Below are 18,446 nucleotides of genomic sequence, written 5' to 3' on the forward strand. Positions count from 1 at the left end.
AGGGATCTGGGGCAAAAATTGGGGATTGGTCCTGCTTTGAGCAGGGGGTGGACTACATGACCTCCTGAGGTCCTTTCCAGCCCTCATATTCTATGATTAACTGTTCCACAGACTAGAGGCATTTGCTACTGCCACGTGTTGCTGCGGTAGGCCTGCTTCAGGAAAGAGATGGATTTTTATTGGATTCTGGCCACCGAGGTTACTTCCCTCTAACTTTATTCCTCTTCTCTTAAGTGAAATCTTTCTCCCTATCTGTAATTCCCCCACTTCTTTAGGGAAAAACATCATGAAATTATACTACTGTGGCATCATTCAAAGATGAGACAGGATTAGGTTCATTCTTACCTCTTTTCCCCCATCAAACTCATCCACAGAGGTCAGTACTACCATCGCTCCCTATGGCTTTCCTTCCACCCTTGGTTTTACTATTTTTCTTTATCCTGGATAGTTGTGTCAAGAGTTCAATATCAAACTTTAATTGTTTTCATAGTAAGCTACAACAGAGTAGTCTAGTTTTATATTTGAGGACTAATTATGCACCATTGTTAGCTGGAAGACTGCTTTTCAATTTCCTCAAAGTGAGTTGTTCCACAATAACGTATATAACCTGAATGCTTGTATTTTTATAGTGCAAATGGTCAACTGTTTCCACTTTTCACATATTGTGTTGGTATTTGTAGAAACTGGAACTGGATCGGTTTATGCTTTATGCTCATGGACCTGACCTTTGTAGGGAATCGGATCTACGTCATGCGATGGCCAACTGTTTTGAAGCCTTAATAGGTAAAGTATGTGCCTACTCTGTATGTATGTATGTGTGCATGTTACATATATTATCCATAATATTATTTTGTATGCAGTAGGACTATGAAAAACATTGGTTTCTAACCTTCTTAATGAAATATTGACCTTTTTTTACTTACATATATAGTCCTGAAGCTTTACAACTCCACCACTTCTTAGAAGAGACCAGGGCACAGGCAGTCTAGCCTAGTGGTCACAGCTGGGTGGAGGTCTGCACACCAGGGACAGTAGTCACTGATCTGGAGTTGGAAGAAACACAAGAGGTGGACTGTAAGGAAGAGTGAGGCTGGGGTTGGAGACTGGAGATCAGAGGGAGTAGCAGGCTGGACTCAGGAGGCAAGAGTCAGGGTCAGAGACAGGCTGGAGTCAGAGACTGGAGATCAAGGAAAGTCTGGCATTGCAGCAGGCTGATGTCTGTGTGATTGCCCGGGCAACCTCTGGAGTTAAATAGAGCAGTTGGCCAATCAGAGGGTCGTCACTCTGTCTCTTGAGCAGTACTTCTTGTGGTGCCTACTCTCCACAGTGCTCCCTCGCTATGCCTTAGCGTGGCCTCCCAGTGGTACTGTAGGAATAGCAGTTGTCTCAGGCTCTGCAGACCTGGGTTCTAGTCCCCAGATCCTTTAACTTATGCATGATACACACTTTGGTACTGAATGCCATGTGAACTCCACTGATTAACATTGGGCTTCTGTAAAGAAACAGGCAGGTGGAAGTTCAGGGCTTCAAAGTGAAGTTGCATGTACCTGCAAATCTGTGGAATCTCTCACAATGAAGTAAAAATGTTCATAGAATAATTTAACTGTGAAAGGAAGTTTACTATAACTGCACTTTTGCTTCCTCCTCTACTCTCCAGTGAGCATGTCTCTCTAGACTGTTCCTAATCCCGAGTATTTGCCTGTTCTGACTGCTATCCAGATTTTGCAGACAGTTTGAACCAAGTCATACACATTTTCCGTTGCCCGCTAATTTGCGAGACTTGGATAAACCAGCACAGACGTCTGCCAAGACGATTTTAGGGTTTTTTTGGTTGGTTGGTTGGTTTTTTGTTTGTTTTTTCTTCAAAGACAAACCTTGAGAATTCAGCCAAGGCAGTATAGGAAAGTATAGCATGCTACCAAAGCTCTTCCAGCTGAAAGAAGAACCAGCATCAAGTCAGCTGGAGGGCCCTAAAATCTTGATTGATGACTGACTGCACTGGGTAGCAAGTATCAGTGAAGAGAGAAAACCCCAGTGTCATCTGCTGTTATCAACCAAAGCACAGAAAACAAGTTGGCAGGCAAATGAAAATTGGTGTGCAGTGTATTCCAAGTTATAGGCAAGTTTTACTGTACATAATGGTTTTTTTTAAATAATTCATCTTTATATCTGGACAGATCAAACAAAATATTAATATAAATACATTTTTGTATATAAATGTGTGTGTATGTTGTGACGGGGCAAGGCCAGATGGCTATGGAAAAATAGTGGGAGATAGAATCATAGAATATCAGGGTTGGAAGGGAGCTCAGGAGGTCATCTAGTCCAACCTCCTGCTCAAAGCAGGACCAATCCCCAACTAAATCACCCCAGCCAGGGCTTTGATATATTAGCTCTAGGCTAAACAAGTCCCTGGTACCCGGATAAGTTAAATGGCAACTGCTCCAGGTCAATTAAGACACCTGGGGCCAATTAAGAACTTTCCAGAAGGCAGGGAGAATGCTAGGTTGATTGGGACACCTGAAGCCAATCAGGGACTGGCTGAAACTAGTTAAAAGCCTCCCAGTCAGTCAGGTGGGTGTGCATGTCAGGAGCTGTGGGAGGAAGTTGCGCTGTTGGAGAAACTGAGCAGTACACACCATATCAGGCATAAGGAAGGAGGCTCTGAGGTAAGGGTGAAGTGGAGCTTGAGGAAGTGGGGGCTGCTGTGGGGAAGTAGCCCAGGGAATTGTATGTGTCATGTTTCTAAAAGGTCAGCTACCATACCTGACACTATTAGGGTCCCTAGGTTGGAGCCTGGAGTAGAGGGCAGGCCTGGGCTCCCCCCTTTGCCCCCACCCTGATTAATCACTGAGACTGGGAGACAACAGAGACTGTGCAAGGGAGAATAGCTTCTCCTCACCTCCCTTGCTGGCTTATGATGAAAATGACTCAGTAGACTGTGACCCTTGTCTCTAGAGAGAGAAGGGTTATGTGGAGGGTCACAGTGAGCCTCTGAGGCTAGCAAAATCCGCCAGGAAATGCGGGACCCACGCAGACAAGGACAGAGCTTTGTCACAATGTTTATGTACATACATACTCACACACATGCACTCACAATAAAATAAAATCCAACAGTTCAGATTTATTGAAAATTCAAATGTATGAAGTACAATAATAAAGTTTAATTTATGTATAAAAGGTGGTAACTGCACAAAAGACATGGAAAGCATAAAAATAAAATGAACAAGCAGTGAAGTAAAATAAAATTTATGGGTGAACTCCACAGTAATGATTTCATACAGTAATTGGGGACATTACAGAAATGGGTTATGCTACCCACAGTGCTGAATTATAAGCTAGTGGAGATTGCTGTTTATCTATTGTGTGTGTATATATTTATGAGTAACATATTTATGGTAGGTGAGGCCTTTCTTAAGATTACCTGACACTTCCCATTATAAGGCCTTGTTTTCAGATGTTTATAAACGTTACCAAACTAACTGGTTGGGGCTGACATTTTCCATGCCACAGGCTGATTTTGGGGGGAAAATTTCATAAAAAAACGTTGGGCTGTTTCTGAGCACAATGCTTAGGAAAATACATTATTTTGTCCATGTTAAAAAAAATTCTGGTGACCTTTTCTTGAACAGCTCTAGTTGCCCCATACTTTGGAAAAGGGACTAAAAATTTGCCAGGAGGTGGCTTTTGTGTCAGGGATATGCCTTTGTGATCCCTGTGATGCTGGCTGGGCATGTCATGCTAGAGTGTATTCAGGTCAGTTCCCTTGTATAGATCAAATAAGTGTGTACTCAGATGTTTAAACTTCATGAAAACTAGTGGACTGTTACCCATATTATTTTCACTTATCCATTCCCGTCATTATTTAATAGCAAACATTTACATGGTAAATACTCATGTAACTATCAAAGAAATCTTGTGAAATGCTAATGAAGGACCTAATAATTTCACAGCAAGTGGCCATTATATATATATTCAGAGGTCAAAAGTCTAAGTGCCTTCCTCACTCAAAGGAAAAGCCCATGTGGGGAAAGACACTGTCAGCTGGCTTTCTGTGTGAAAGAGCTATAAATATGGATACAAGAAATGATCCATCATCTCTGGACTCTTAGGATTCTAATAGGGCAGAATATCTGAATGAGAAGACAGAGATCCCCCGAGTTATTCTGGGTAGCTCTGAAGGACTTTTGAGAAACTGGCAGTTTATTACGTCACTGCCACCATTTGGAGTTATAAACTGTGATTTACCTGTTGTTATATTTTACCTGCTTTAACTTCTCAATAACTCTCATTCTTTTTTTCTTAGCTAATAAACCGTTAGTTAGTTTACTATAGAATTGTCTGCCAGCATTGTCTTAGAGTACCAATTGATCTGGGGTGAATTACTGGTTTCTTGGGACTGGGAGCAACCTAATGTGCTGTGATTTTAGGTTTAAATAACCTTTTATCACAAAGTTAAGTTTGTCTGGGTGGCAAGATAGACTGGAGGGTCTAAGGGGTCTAAGTGGCAGAGTTCTGTGCAGTGGATATAAAGGCTGCAACCTTGCTGATGATCCATGTAGGTCTCAGTGTGATGCCACATGATGGAATTCCTGTTTTCCTTTTTGAAAACTTAGGAAATATCACACACAAAACATTAAAAGAACATTAGTAAGGTTGACAAGTCAAGACCTCAAAAGTTAACTTTGGCATTTTTTAGTGTCATTAAAGCCTATATGAAAGGGGAAGAAAAAGAAAATAAGAATGGCTATAGTGGGTCAAAACAAAGATCCATATAACCCAGTATCCTGTCTTCCGACAGTGGCCAATGCCAGGTGCTCCATAATACAAATTACTACCAATATTATTAGTGGTACTATTAGTTCGTCATTTCTCTATAGTCTGGGTGCATTATCACACAGTCATATTTTTGTATTATTGCTGTTTCTCCCCGAAGGGATGGTGGTAAGATAAATATATGAGAGGACAAGAACCCAGACCATTCTTGTTGACTTCAGCAATCCTGTGACAATTCTCATAAGTGTTCAACTGCATGTTGACAGGCTTTGTATGTACTTTACCTGCTCATGCTGGCATGCACCATTCAGCTGCTGAGAAGACGAGGGCCAAGGTGACTTTCAGCTAGATTTGAGTGTCTGTGCCCCAACTGATCCCACCTAGTTTTGTGAATTATATTGCTCCTGTTTGTATCTTGGCGGTGGTCTTTGTCAGATGTTGGCGGTATGTGAGGCTATGATCCAGAATCACACCAAGATATTTAAGGAAAACTTTGTGCCTGAGTTTGGTGTTCCAGAAGGTAACATTCAAATTTGTTGCTCTGGTGGAAAAAACAGATGTAGCTGTTTTTCCAAGGGTTTGGTCTGAGATGCCATAACCTATCGCCCTCCTCCAGCTTTTTCAGATCTGGGAGGATGGATTCCGCTTAGGTAGAAGTGCTCACTTGGATGTGATCACAAGGTCATCTACATATCCAAAGTTCCATGACTGGGTGTGACATAATGGTACAATCCAGACCAATGAGTAGCTGTGTCACCTCTGCCTTGTAACCTGGGTTGCCCTTGACAAAGCCTTGTTGCTACCTGGACAGCTCACAAATAGCCTCCAGCATGTCAGTCACTCCCAACTATGTCTGTGTGTGCTGTAGCCAGCCAGCCACACCTTAAAGTTTACCACAGGGTGACCCCAACGCACTCCTAGTCTTCAATTTCCCCCCAGAAACATATGTCCTGTACTGCCCCGCCCACTCCTAGATAGTACAAATATATTAAGTATGTTATTCCTTTAAGGGAATAACATGCACACAACTTATTACCCCCAGTGGAGTTACCCAGACACTTCCACTTGAGTGTACTGGATTAGATAAAACAATAAAAAAAGTTGTATTAACCACAAAGAGAGATTTTAAGTGTGTACAAGTAATGAGGCATCAAAGTCAGAAATGGTTACAAGAAAATAAAGATAAAACGTTTACAGTTGCCTAACTTAATCTACATTAGATTCAAAGGAAAATTCTCTCACCGCATGCTTCCAGAAGTCTTACTGACCAAACTTTTTAGGTCAGGGCCCCACCCAGGGTGCAGCGGCTGCTTCCTTTGTCTTTTCAGGTGCAGTGAATACAATGAGCAGGGAGAGAGAGAGAGAAGTGTCTTGGGGTGTTTGCCCCTTCTTTTTATAGTCCCGTCTCCTCTTTGAGAAGCATTTCCAGCTGGGAGCAAGGCAGCAGGCAGTCTGTGTGGAAGGGAACTCCATGCTGTTTCTTTGCTAAGATGTGGATTTTTTTGCCTCTGCCCCCTGTCCTGCCAAAGAATGGCCATTTAGCAGGTAATGGTCCATCAGCCTTGTTTACTCCTTTGTCTCTTAGGAACTGGCTTGGCTACTCCCCAGACTTGTCTGGAAAATCTATTTTTAGTCATTATCTCAGCATATGTTTATAACTTCTCATGTAACGCTACTACATGCACTTTGCCTTGATATTATTGATCAGCAAATTGAGATTTTAAATGATAGCTCAAAAGGCATATCTTGTACAAATATTATTACAATAGTGTGTACAATGTGAACACGGGGATATTTTGTCTCACTGTCGAAGGCATTTAGCTGATATAAATATTAAAGAGTGATAGTGCCAAGACGTATCCTTTAGGGCAGCATTTCTTAAACTGGAGTCTTTGGACCCCTGGGGGCCCCAGGGAGTCCGCGGGCCCAGTTGATCAACTCCTCCCCCTCCCTCCCTCCCTCCCTCAACTCCTCCTCCCAGCGCCTCCTGCACGGTAAAAGTCCGGAGGTGCAGTGGAGCTAAGGCAGGCTTCCTACCTGCCCTGGCCCCGCACCGCTCGCGGAAGTGTCCAGCATGACCCTGGGGGGATATGCGGGGGGGCTCTGCACGCTGCCCCTGCCCCAAGCACCAACTCCACAGCTCTCATTGACCAGGAACTGCAGCCAATGGGAGCTGCAGGGGTAGTGCCTGCAGGCAGGGGCAGCATGCAGATACCCCTTGCCCCCCCCCCCCCCCCGCTCCCCCACCTAGGAACCGCTGCCAGAGGGATGTGCAGGTCGCTTTCAGGGGCTGCCCAAGGTAAGCACTGCCCAGCCAGAGCCAGCATCCCTCCCGCACCTCAGCCTCCTGCTCCGGTCCAGAGCCCACATCCAAACTCCCTCCAAGAGCCTGCACCCCCCCACACACACCCAAACTCTCTCCCTGCCCCCCAACCCCCTGCCTGCCCCAGCCTGGTAAAACTTAGTGAGGGTGGGGGAGAGCCAGCGACAGAGGGAGGGGGGCATGGAATGAGCGGAGGCGGGGTCTCGGAGAAGGGGCGGGGCAGAGGCAGGGCCTTGGTGAAGGGGGCAGGGCAAGGGCTGAGGTGGCTTAAGCCTCCCCAGCATTGAAGCATGATCCTAGTGCTGACTGGTCCGCCCTGAATATGATATTGGACTATGACCTATGAACTAAATTCTAAAAGAACTCTTTGCAAAGCTTTACAAAGCTCACCATATCTATGTATCTGAACCTCAAGAACTGAACTCATGTCTGTATGTATATTGATCTTTTAACCATACTCTCTCTCTCTCTTTTTTAATAAATTTTAGTTTAGTTAATAAAAATTGTCTATAAGCGTGTATTTGTGTAAGATCTGGAATATTCAATAACCTGGGAGATAATGTGTCCGATCCTTTGGGATTGGTAGAACCTTTTCTTTTATATGATGAAATGAGATTCAGAGATCTTCATATTTGACTTGGGTACCTGGATGGAGGCCTGAGGCTGGGTTACTTTAAAGGAACGGTGTTGTTTGGACTTCTGAGTAACCGGTGTGGTAATAAAGAAGCTCTTTTGTGCTGGCTTGGTAAATCTAAGTGTTAAAATATCCACCAGCTTTGGGGATCGACTTCCCCATTTGTTGCAGTTCACCCTAATTGGGTAACCTCAGCTGGCCCCCACTGGGACACTGTTCGCAATGTGTTATTAATTTTGGTAAAAATGTATAAGGAAAAGTTTTTCTGTGTAAGTTTGGATGTGTGCTATACCCTATGCCCATCCCCTATATTTGAGTCTGATCAACTCAGCTTAGCTTTGCTGTATAAAGGAACCTAGGTGGTGAAACTAGAGACAAACTGAGTTCTTGGGGCACCGAGTAGAAGAGGACTCAGAGGAACCTCAGCACCAACTACCTGGCTTCACCATGCTATTTAAGATACGGACCACAGCAAACCACATCAGAACCCACTCGCTATTGAAGCTACCTACTAAACAGATGGAAAGTGAAGGACAGCCCCAATATGTGAATATGGAGAAGGCATCCAAACCATGGAACATCTAGTGAACCACTGCCCTCTAAGATCATTCTCCGGGGGCACAGCCTTGATTAATTCCATGTCGTCGGAAGCCATAAAATGAATGACAATCCTGGACGTCCATTTTTAATGCTGTTTTTTAGGTTGCCATATGTGATGAGGCACTCACCTCTGGTCAATGCCTCCTGTAAGCTGGGTGCAATCCTGCACTTTTTCTCCGCTCCTGGCACCCTGTCGACTGCTGACCTCACTAGACAGGACTTCAGTGGCTCAGTCCTCCAGCCAAGCCACACATGATGCACGAATGAAACCCTGCTGGGGTAACAAAGGTCCAACAAGGACTATTGCTGTGCCTTTATTAGTGTTTACAGCCCTGTCTCTGGTTTCAGTTTGAGCCCCTTCTTGTCTAACTTTAAGTCCTTCCCTGGCCTGTTATAGGACTTTTCCCCTGGAGACTCTTTGTCTTCACCAGTTCTCACTGCCCCACCTCTCCAGCCAGGTCATCACTCAAGTTCAGTCCCCTTCCAGAGGGGTAACCATGAGACAGTCTGGCCATATCAGGGTCTTCAGCCCCATTCCAGCTCTTTGCTTCAGCTTCTAAACATACCTTATCCTCTTCTTGGGGCTTAGGACACTTCTCCAGTGGTTGGTGCAGGGACCTGGTCTTACCTACTACTCCGGTCCCAGCCAGGGACCCTATGAACTGCAGTCTCACACTCCTCTCTTTCACTCCTTCAGTTAGCTGCTACTGTTTTTCTTGGGCATTTTCCCACTGGATCTCTTTCCTTTCACCCATTACTTTAAGATTACGGTTCTCCGGTCTACTCTCTCCTTGCAGAAAGCAAAATGCAGCCAGAACTCAACTTCTGGTAAACTCTCAGGCCCTGTAGCCAAAGCAGAGCACCCTTCCTTGCTACTCAAGTCACAGCTAGGAACTGACTTGCTAAGCCCCTGCAGCTCCTTTTAACTAAGCCAGCTGGCCTTTGATTGGCTGCGTCTTGTGAAGCCTCTCTAAGAAGGCCTGGAGGACCCACCTTTTGCTGTTTTTCTCCTGGGGCAGTGTGTAGCAGGGCCATGAGTCTCAAACAGGGGACCTTGAAGAGCCAGGTACACCTGTTACACTGTACAATATAAGAAAGATTTCCCCCATGATCCCAAATCAAAAGGTTTGTTTCCATCTAAATCCACTAAAGGACCCAAAATATCAGTTAAACGTCATTCCTATATAAAATTGCGACAAGGTCCTAACAGTACCGGTGCTCAGAACTATGATATAAGTAATTTAAAAAACCAGCAGTATTCAACACCCCATTAAACCTAACTTGAAATAAAACCCCCCTACACTGATGTCAATTTGGGAAATAATATATTATTGGGGGGGGGGGAGGCGGGGAGTACTGATGGGTTTTGAATGTTCAGAGTAGTTCTGGCAAAGATTTACGCAAGATATGGGACAAAATAAATTCCCTGGCTGCTGTAAGTTATTTCTTGGTTATAAATGTTCACATATCAAGTGTTTGAGAGAATTTTAAGTAGCTGGTTACTTGAAAACACCTATAAACACAGGATTACTTCTAGCCTAATGCTATTAAAGTTCATTGTTCTGGCATACCACTTTGTATCATTGATGTAACTTGTTAGGATTCTAAGAATTTTTTTCTCGTTTTATACTGTTTTGATTGTCTTTACATTTCGCAGAAAATTTCATTTTGCACTTTAATTTCAAAGAGAGAGAAACTTGTGGTTTCCACAATTGCTGTTACCACAATTGCTGTTTCCTTTTTGCGGGTGGGGGCCGGGGTGATTCGTAGTCTCTGTTTTGTACTTTTCTGAATACTAGTGCATTTTTACCCTATTGTATATTGTTCCTTCCATATAGGAGCTGTTTACCTGGAGGGAAGCCTAGAAGAAGCCAAACACTTATTTGGACGTTTACTCTTTAATGACACGGTATTTGTTTTCCTGTTGGCTGAGTTACTTTTAAAAAACTTTTTATTCATTTACATGTTAATTTTGTCAGTTTAATTAAAACCACAATTTTTTATATTTGACGGTTGGGGTAGAATATACTACATCTGTTTTTTTTAGTTTAAAGGTCATGAAAACAGCATTTTATGATACTGAGTTGTAAACAGAGTAACATTAATTTGATTCTGTTAGCTCATTGGCTTACATGAAGAAGAGCAGATACAGTAGTGCATGAATCTTGTAGAACTCCATTTCAACAGTTATTACAAATAGTAGAAGTCTGTGCGATGGATTTAAATGTTGCAATTTAGCTGCTGATCTTTGTGGGGGTCAATACAGTTCTAAATGATAGAATTTCTAGGGGAGGGTGTTAATTAGGAAATTACATTTTTTAAAAGTATATTAAAAGTACATTGTTTGTAATTCAGAGGGAACCCTTAATTCTGGCATTTCCTAACTTTTGAGTGCTTGACCTGGCAACTTCAACATTCATTTAATCTAGGGTTGGTTTTTGTTTTTGTTTTTATGTAAAGAGTAAATAAAATAGGGAATATATGAGTATGTAAAATAAAGATTTTAACAGCGTAAGTATGAGATGGTCTTTTTATCCATGAGTTGTGCGGACCTAAATGAGTTATGCAACTCATGGGAAATGAATTCCGATAAAACTTTTAAACCACATCATGTATGCAGTATATGCCATGTATGTAAAACAAACATTGTTTTAGAGGCGTTAAAAATGTATTGGGTCTATTTTCTGTAGCCCTCCAAGTGTTAAAGCTAGGTGTTTCAACCACCATCAGTCCAACTACACAGTTAAAGTCTGTTCCATATTGGCTATGTAGAAGGCCAGTGAGGATTGATATTTGCTGATTTTTTGTTGTTGTTGTTGTTCCTTTATATGTTTTTCTGATGTTTAATTGAGCACCATGGATGTGTGCACATCACTAGCCTATGTAACCATACATTCTCATTACCCTTATCCTCTTCCTCCTTCTCATTGTTTGGCGCAGACTTGTGCTTTTTGCACAACTGGCTTGTAAGCCTTTTGGAGTAGGGACTGGGTCATCTTACACATTCAAAAAGTACTTAGCATTTGGATGATGGGGCATGTGAGGCACTAGTGCATATAAATTATAGTTATACTACTGAAGAGACCACTAACGCGATGGCCAGGGAATTAATTAAATGATATTTTTCTTCTTTAAAGTCTCAAAGTCTGTGGAAAAACAAATAATGTTTATGAGACATATAAGTATTTTGTGGCATATTGTATCTCAGTATTTACATGCTTCTGAATGTTGTAATGAATGAAGCCTACATGACCTAGAGTTTTAGTCTTGGCTTTTGGTCGATTTTAAACCTGCTGCGGAGCAGGTGGTGGGAAATAAAATTCAACCATTAGCTTCAACAAATATTTTTTTTACTTTTGTTTTTTAAACCATTTTTATTTGGTTCAAGGATTTTTCTGCCTCTTCGACACAAGCTCATTGGGAGAACTACCGGCAGCTTGCGTAGTGAATACCCTATTTTAAAAATGAGATTGCTAGCACTATTGAATTTGCAATAAGCAGCGGCAGCATCTGAAACAGTTCAGTATTTCAAGTAATGCCATCTTATTTAGAACTGTGGAATTTGTTAAATGACTCCCTTGAGCACTAAAGGCATCTCTCAATGTTTGCAGGACCTACAGGAAGTATGGCTTAATTACCCACTACACCCACTCCAAGTAAGTGTGCCTCTGTCTATCATAAATTTCATAGTTCTATTTTATTTCTAAGGATGCTTTTCAGTGGCATTCAGCTGTCGTGATATCTTTAGTATTTAGGAATATTTAGTATCAAGTAGCCATATTGGCTGTTGTGAATTTTTGTAAATAACAAGGTTCCGCCTCATGGCCTGTGTTTAATATATGTGTGGATTTGTAGCAAGATAAATCTAGTGAGAAGTAACTTTGTCTTCCTCCTGTTTATCTATTATACCTAGAAAACTGGATACAAAAAACAATCTGTATACATATTTTATTGACCTCAGCATTTAGATCCTAACTTAATCATGGGAGGTCAAGGGGTTTGAATCAAATTGCTTAAAAACATATTGCTAATTTTTTTGCTCTCATATAGCATGGTTATTTTTAACAGTGATTCCAATAAGATTAATATTACATAGACACTTAAAGTGTTGGCAAGTCTGAAATTTAATCAGTCTCTTTTCTCATCTATTTAGAAAGTCAATGCGTGGTTAAAGTACTAGTTGAGAATGTGGGAGCCTTAGGTTCAAGTCCCTGCTCTGCCACAGACTTCCTGTGTGACTGTGGGCAAGTCACTTAAGCTCCCTGTGCCTCAGTTCTCCATCTGTAAAATGGGGATAATAGAACTGTTCTATCTCAAAGAGGTGTTGTGATGGTAAATATATTAAAGATTGTCAGGTGCTCAGATACTATGGTGAAGGGAGCCATACAAGTACCATAGATAAACATTGCTGTGGTTCAGGGCAACTGTATCTGTGGTCCACCAAGGGCATCCATTCTAAGCTCCCAGCTCCTCAGCCATCACGTCTCTTGGTAGAGACATGTGTCTCTTTCCCTCCTGAGCAGAGTTTTTCCAGGCTGCACAATTCGCTGCCTGCAGTAAGATGTTCCCGGCAAGTCACACAGCTTTGCTTTCTCACCAGAGGCTATGAACAGCATAATGGTCTGCAGTTCTAAGTTACCACACAACTCTTTATAAGCAAGCATTTTCATTCTTAAGATGAAAGGGTTACAGAGAAAACATTAAAAACAACAAAAGAACCTACCCCCATATTAAAAAGCTTGCCAGAGATCACTTTAGCTCCAACCTTGGGCTCTGGTAGGTGTCATTCCTTCAACTCCCACAACTGAGTTTTCCCCATTGTTAATGGAAATAATTTGCAGTTCCAGCCTTCCAAGGTGGCGGTGCGAGCTCCTGAGAGAAGCTCTCCTCATTCTGTGTTTTTGTTTTGGGTTTGTTTGTTTGTTTTAACCTCTCTCTCTCTCTCTCCTGATCTGTGCTTTTGCATGGATACAACTTACATTGGAGCTAGCCAATTTATTCACCCAAGGATTTCACTGGTTATTTCTTTTTTCTGCCTCCACTCATTTGGGATGAAGATTTCATTTCCCCTTTAGTTCAGACACTTCCTACATCCCCATTTGGCATTGATTCTCTCTGCTTTGGGGCAGTGTTGGCCTGAAGAATACCATTGTAAATATTAGTAGAAATTACTTTAACATTGTCCTTTTAGATTTTGTATTTTAAAGCTTTGCCATTTCTTTCTGTTTTTAAAGAAAGTAGTAGGGTGGGCTTGTTTGGTTTTGTTTGCTTTTTGGTCTGCTTCTTGATTATCCAAGTGTCAGTCCAAGTGTGAGGTGGATGTTTGTGTATATACACAATACACATTTCTGCTTTTCCCTCGCAAATGGTCAATGGTTTTCAAAGGATTTGCTGTTCTCAAAAAGGATCTTTTTTCTTTGAAATGTATACTGGCCTTCTATCATTAATTTGCATTTGTTATTATTTACAGCTGCAAGAATCCAACACTGATCGGCAACTTATCGAGACTTCCCCAGTTCTCCAGAAACTTACCGAGTTTGAGGAAGCAATTGGAGTCATTTTTACTCATGTTCGACTTTTGGCGCGGGCCTTCACTTTGAGAACTGTGGGATTTAACCACCTGACTCTGTGAGTATAAAGCAGAATCCCACGCTGAACTATGCTAATCTTACTGTTGATTTCCTTAAAGGTCCATAATTATAATAAGAAACAACTATGTATGTTTAATGAAGGTCATGATCTAATAGTGCAACCTGAGATCATCAGAGAGCCTGGAATTGCTGCAACAGAGCATGACATTTTGCAGCATGTTAGCTGCCCCTTTTTAACAGCACCATGTAACAGCATGGATTGGATTACAAGAGGAAGCATTCGTGAGAGATATGTTCATGTGAGGGGTTCATAAATGGCAAGAGGAAACTCACAGCTCAAAGTGCTATAAGTTCTTTATCCCTGATGCAGTAATGCTACATGTTCACATGGACGTGATGTGGGAAAAATAAACCCAGGCTTTTGGGAGCGAGGACTGTCTTTTGTTCTGTGTTTGTACAGGCACTAGCAGAGTGGGGTACTGGTCCATGTCTGAGGTTCCTAGGTGCATCCACAATATAAATAATAGAGAAATACCTGGTGACACCCAATCCTGAACCTAAAGTGGATTTAGGCCCTGATCCTTTAACTAGCCGTATATGGGGGAAACTGCTGATCCATTGAAATCAACACGCACAGCAGTTTATTTGCATGCAAAAATTGTAGTAATGGGACCTTATTCCTGATAAATTTAGCACCAACCTGTACCCCCCAGTTAGTCCCACATCTGTGGTCTAGTAATTTTGTTTAACGGTAACTACCTCATTTGCTTTCTCCAGAAAGTCAACGTACAGCAATAAAGAATTGTTTTCATCACATCTAGTTAATACCAGAAAATTGTGTTAAATGTGTTTTAAAATGAATTCATTTAATACAGTGGACCCCAATTCATTAAAAATGAATTCATTTAATACAGTGGACACTTGCTTTTAAATTACTGTATTTTTAAATTTGCATGTTTTTTTCCCCCTGACTGCTTATTGAGCTTGCCACATTGATGTTTCCTTTTTCAGAGGCCACAATCAGAGGATGGAATTCCTGGGTGACTCCATAATGCAATTGGTAGCCACTGAGTACTTATTCATTCATTTCCCTGATCATCACGAAGGGCACTTAACGGTGAGAATGCCTTTGGTCATGCTGTCCGGGAGAGCAAATGTGGGACAGAAACAAAAATTATAAGAGAAGCTACTTAGTGACTTATTCTGGATTTGATTAATAACAGAAACCTCAGGCCCCCTGTTCTGAATAAATCTTTAATTCAAATATGTGAATCCTGCAATGGACAGGAAATGTCGATTTGTGAAGCCAGTGCAATAATATTTCTTCCCTCTGTAAAATGGCTCTATAGTGGTCGTAGTCACACTGATGATCTCGGTGTATCTGAGACCCAGGTAGTGCTTGTTTAACACAGTGTTTGAAAGGGTGTTTGTTAGACAGACATCTCACATGAGTTTTTATTCATGTCCACTGGGCTACTGAGTCAACTATTTTTCCATTTTCTGTGGTTGTCACTTTGAGGTGTTTTGATTTCCTCCCAGACATTACAATTTATTTTACCCTGGTCTGTCCATTATTCTCAGCCTAGAGCTGCCATAACAGTTTTTGGATTTAATTTTAAAAATAGTTGTAACAATTTATTTTTGATTCCTATAGTTTACCAGCATATCCTGCATAGGAACCATTTTGGGCCTTTGAGCACCTTACAGCATTCTAAGTGCAGTTTTTGGTAGTTGGTGTTTCAATAGATAGCCTTGCAGATTGGTAGAGTACTTGAATGTAGATGGTTATTTGTGGGCTGATTATTTGTGGAGAAGAGAATTATATTGCAGAATTTTCTCAAATATTAATTGTAATACAAAATAAAAAAATAACACTGAAAATTATCAGGACTGTCAAGTGTAAAATTTCCTGTTTAGCCAGAGGATTGCTGAGAAGTTTCAGAGAAGTTAAGATGAGTTTTCTCAGGCTTTAATGTAAGGAATGGAGATGCTGAATCTTTAACAAAGACATTTTTTAAATATGTTTCTCAGGCATTTGAGTTACAGATGTTTACAGAAAGAACCCCCCTCCCAAAAGTAAACAGTCTAAATAAAAATCATTTTTATTCCTTTATCAAGTTTCATGTAAAATATATGTCATCCGTACATTCATCCAGGAAATTCAGATTTAATAAGGCCTGAATTTCTAATGTAAAAAAATAGCTTTTCAGACCAGTTTTAGTCATCAAAAATAATTTTAACAAAAGGTGGGGGGAAGGGCACAAACACAATTTTTTTTTTCCTTTGCAAGTCACCTTTAAAAACGTAGGCATCAGTGCAAATATAATATGATCAGTCTCTCAAGAACTGTTTGGCAGGAAGGGTATAGAGCGGTGGTTCTCAACCTATTGACCATTGTGGGCTGCTTATGCAGCTCTATGTGTTATGTGGGCCACATCCACATAATATACATACTGCCTGTATGGCTCTGAGGCTGTCACCCGGGCTGCAGCTGTGTGCAGTTTGGGCTGCAAGCAGCCCACAGGCTGCGGGTTGAGAACTGCTGGTATGGAGCGTTACTGTATAATTAATGGCTTTAAATCCTCAGGACAATGAGCAGCATAGTTTAGTGTTGTTTAATTTAGTCATAAGTGATCTGGAAAGTGGAACTAGTTACATGTTGTCCAAGTTTGTAGATGAAGATACAAAGCTAGGACCTGAACAATTGAGATAATTGTCTTTTCATCAATTTAAATTTGAATGAGATTTGAGAGGTAGTTGGAGTGGTGGTAAGTAACTTGGAGAGAACCAGCTATATCTGTCTGTCTGTCTATTGATCCTCATTTAGGAACACATTTCCATTTAAAGTAATTATGGTGTATGAACATACTACTATATCTGGAGTTTGTGCACATCATTGGTCACGGAAGTCAAGGTAATGGTAAATGTTCAGATGAGGGCAGCAAAACTGATGCTCAATGTAAAGTGGTTATTTATGAAGAAGTTAGTCATATATATCTTGAGAAAAGGAAAACAGAGAAGAAATTTTTATGAATGCTTTCAGATACCTTGTCCCGTTAGCTATGTTCTACCAAGGGTATAAACGTGTAGCTGAAGTTTCAGAAAGAATGGTTTAAGTTAGAAGTTAGGAAAGGCTTCTTGTCCACAACAGTCCTACCTGCCAGTAATTCTGGGTGAACACAGAAGCGTCAGACAAAATTAACTATATGTCTGGAATTAACTCCAGCTGAGTGTAGTTGCTGAAGTGTAAGTGACACCTTCCATAATGGAGTAGATTGGGTTCTCAGCCGGGAAGTCGCGATGGGTGGGGTTTGGGGTATTGCATTGACTCTGTTGTTCCCATATTACTAAAGTGTATCAGGGTCCCCATTAGATTCTGGCTACATGGGAGGCAGGTCCTTGTATGGAAAAGTGGACTAGATGGACCACTGGTTCTTTCCATCTTCAAGATACATGTATTGTATATATTATTAGTATTTATTATTTGCATTACCATAGCTCCTAGGATCCCCATTCATGGACTAGGACTCCATTGTGCTAGGTGCTGTACAAACACAGAATAAGAAGATGATCCCTGCCCTAAAAAGCTTACAGTATTATAGCAGGCAGCAATTTACATGTCATGGCTGCTCAGCACTCTGGTCTCCTAGGTTTTATGTTGTAGTTAGGTAAGGTTTTGTTTTGTTTTGTTTTGGGACTTGGGTGTCTATTGGAAGTGGATGAGTAGGTGGACAGGCATGGAGAGGAATTAGGAAGGGAGGGAGCGATACGCTGATTTTGCAGTCAGCCTAGTTTATTAAGATCAAGTTGTGAGTGTCTGCTTCATACATCATTGCCAAAAAAATCATGACCATACTGTTCTTTATTTATCTATTGTCAGAGATGAAATATCAAGTACTGAGAATAAATCTTGATTTTCATAAGCTCAGTTGGCACACTGGACCCTAGTAGCATAAAACTTTTGTCTAATAAGCTGAGCAAATGTGACATGGAACTCAAAAAGGGAGCAATGTGTTTTTATGCAATCTCTCCGCCCTGGGTGGCTTGGATTGTTTGTTTTGTTTTTCTTTAAGAAAGTGACTCTCTTTACTCATAGACTTTAAGGTCAGAAGAGATCATTTTGATCCTCTAGTCTGACCTCCTGCACATTGCAGGCCACAGAACCTCACCCACCCACTCCTGTAATAGACCCCTAACCTTTGGCTGAGTTACTGAAGTCCTCCAAGAAAAAGGCTTACGCTCTTTTTAGTCACGCTTTTCCATTTTGAAACTCCTTAACTTCAATAATTAGGAAATACTCAAGCTGAATGAAAACCCCAAACCACATTTAAGATGTCTGTAAAGCTTTTATGTCTTCTGCAGAGCTCCATACTTACCATGTCTACATTACCACTGTAACCAAACCAGGAGACTCCGTTAAAATACAGTTGTCTCCTCACTTAGTTACAAACCAGTGGCCATGTACTGTAGCAGTCAGAGCCAGATCACTCAGCTGACATAAATCGGCTTGGCTCCGCTGACT

At 41.4% G+C, this 18,446-nt stretch overlaps 1 protein-coding gene across 1 annotated transcript in view; it reads left to right on the forward strand.

Annotated features, from left to right (window-relative positions):
- Positions 1-18,446, forward strand: part of DROSHA (drosha ribonuclease III) — a 102,501-nt gene that overhangs the window by 67,686 nt on the left and 16,369 nt on the right. The window contains exons 22-26 of the mRNA XM_048839670.2: positions 681-783; positions 10,172-10,242; positions 11,945-11,989; positions 13,804-13,961; positions 14,936-15,041. Of these exons, the coding sequence (XP_048695627.2) occupies positions 681-783; positions 10,172-10,242; positions 11,945-11,989; positions 13,804-13,961; positions 14,936-15,041 (483 nt within the window). The remainder of the gene's footprint in view (positions 1-680; positions 784-10,171; positions 10,243-11,944; positions 11,990-13,803; positions 13,962-14,935; positions 15,042-18,446) is intronic.

Source organism: Caretta caretta, chromosome 2, assembly GCF_965140235.1.
Source record: "Caretta caretta isolate rCarCar2 chromosome 2, rCarCar1.hap1, whole genome shotgun sequence".
Taxonomy (NCBI): domain Eukaryota; kingdom Metazoa; phylum Chordata; order Testudines; family Cheloniidae; genus Caretta; species Caretta caretta.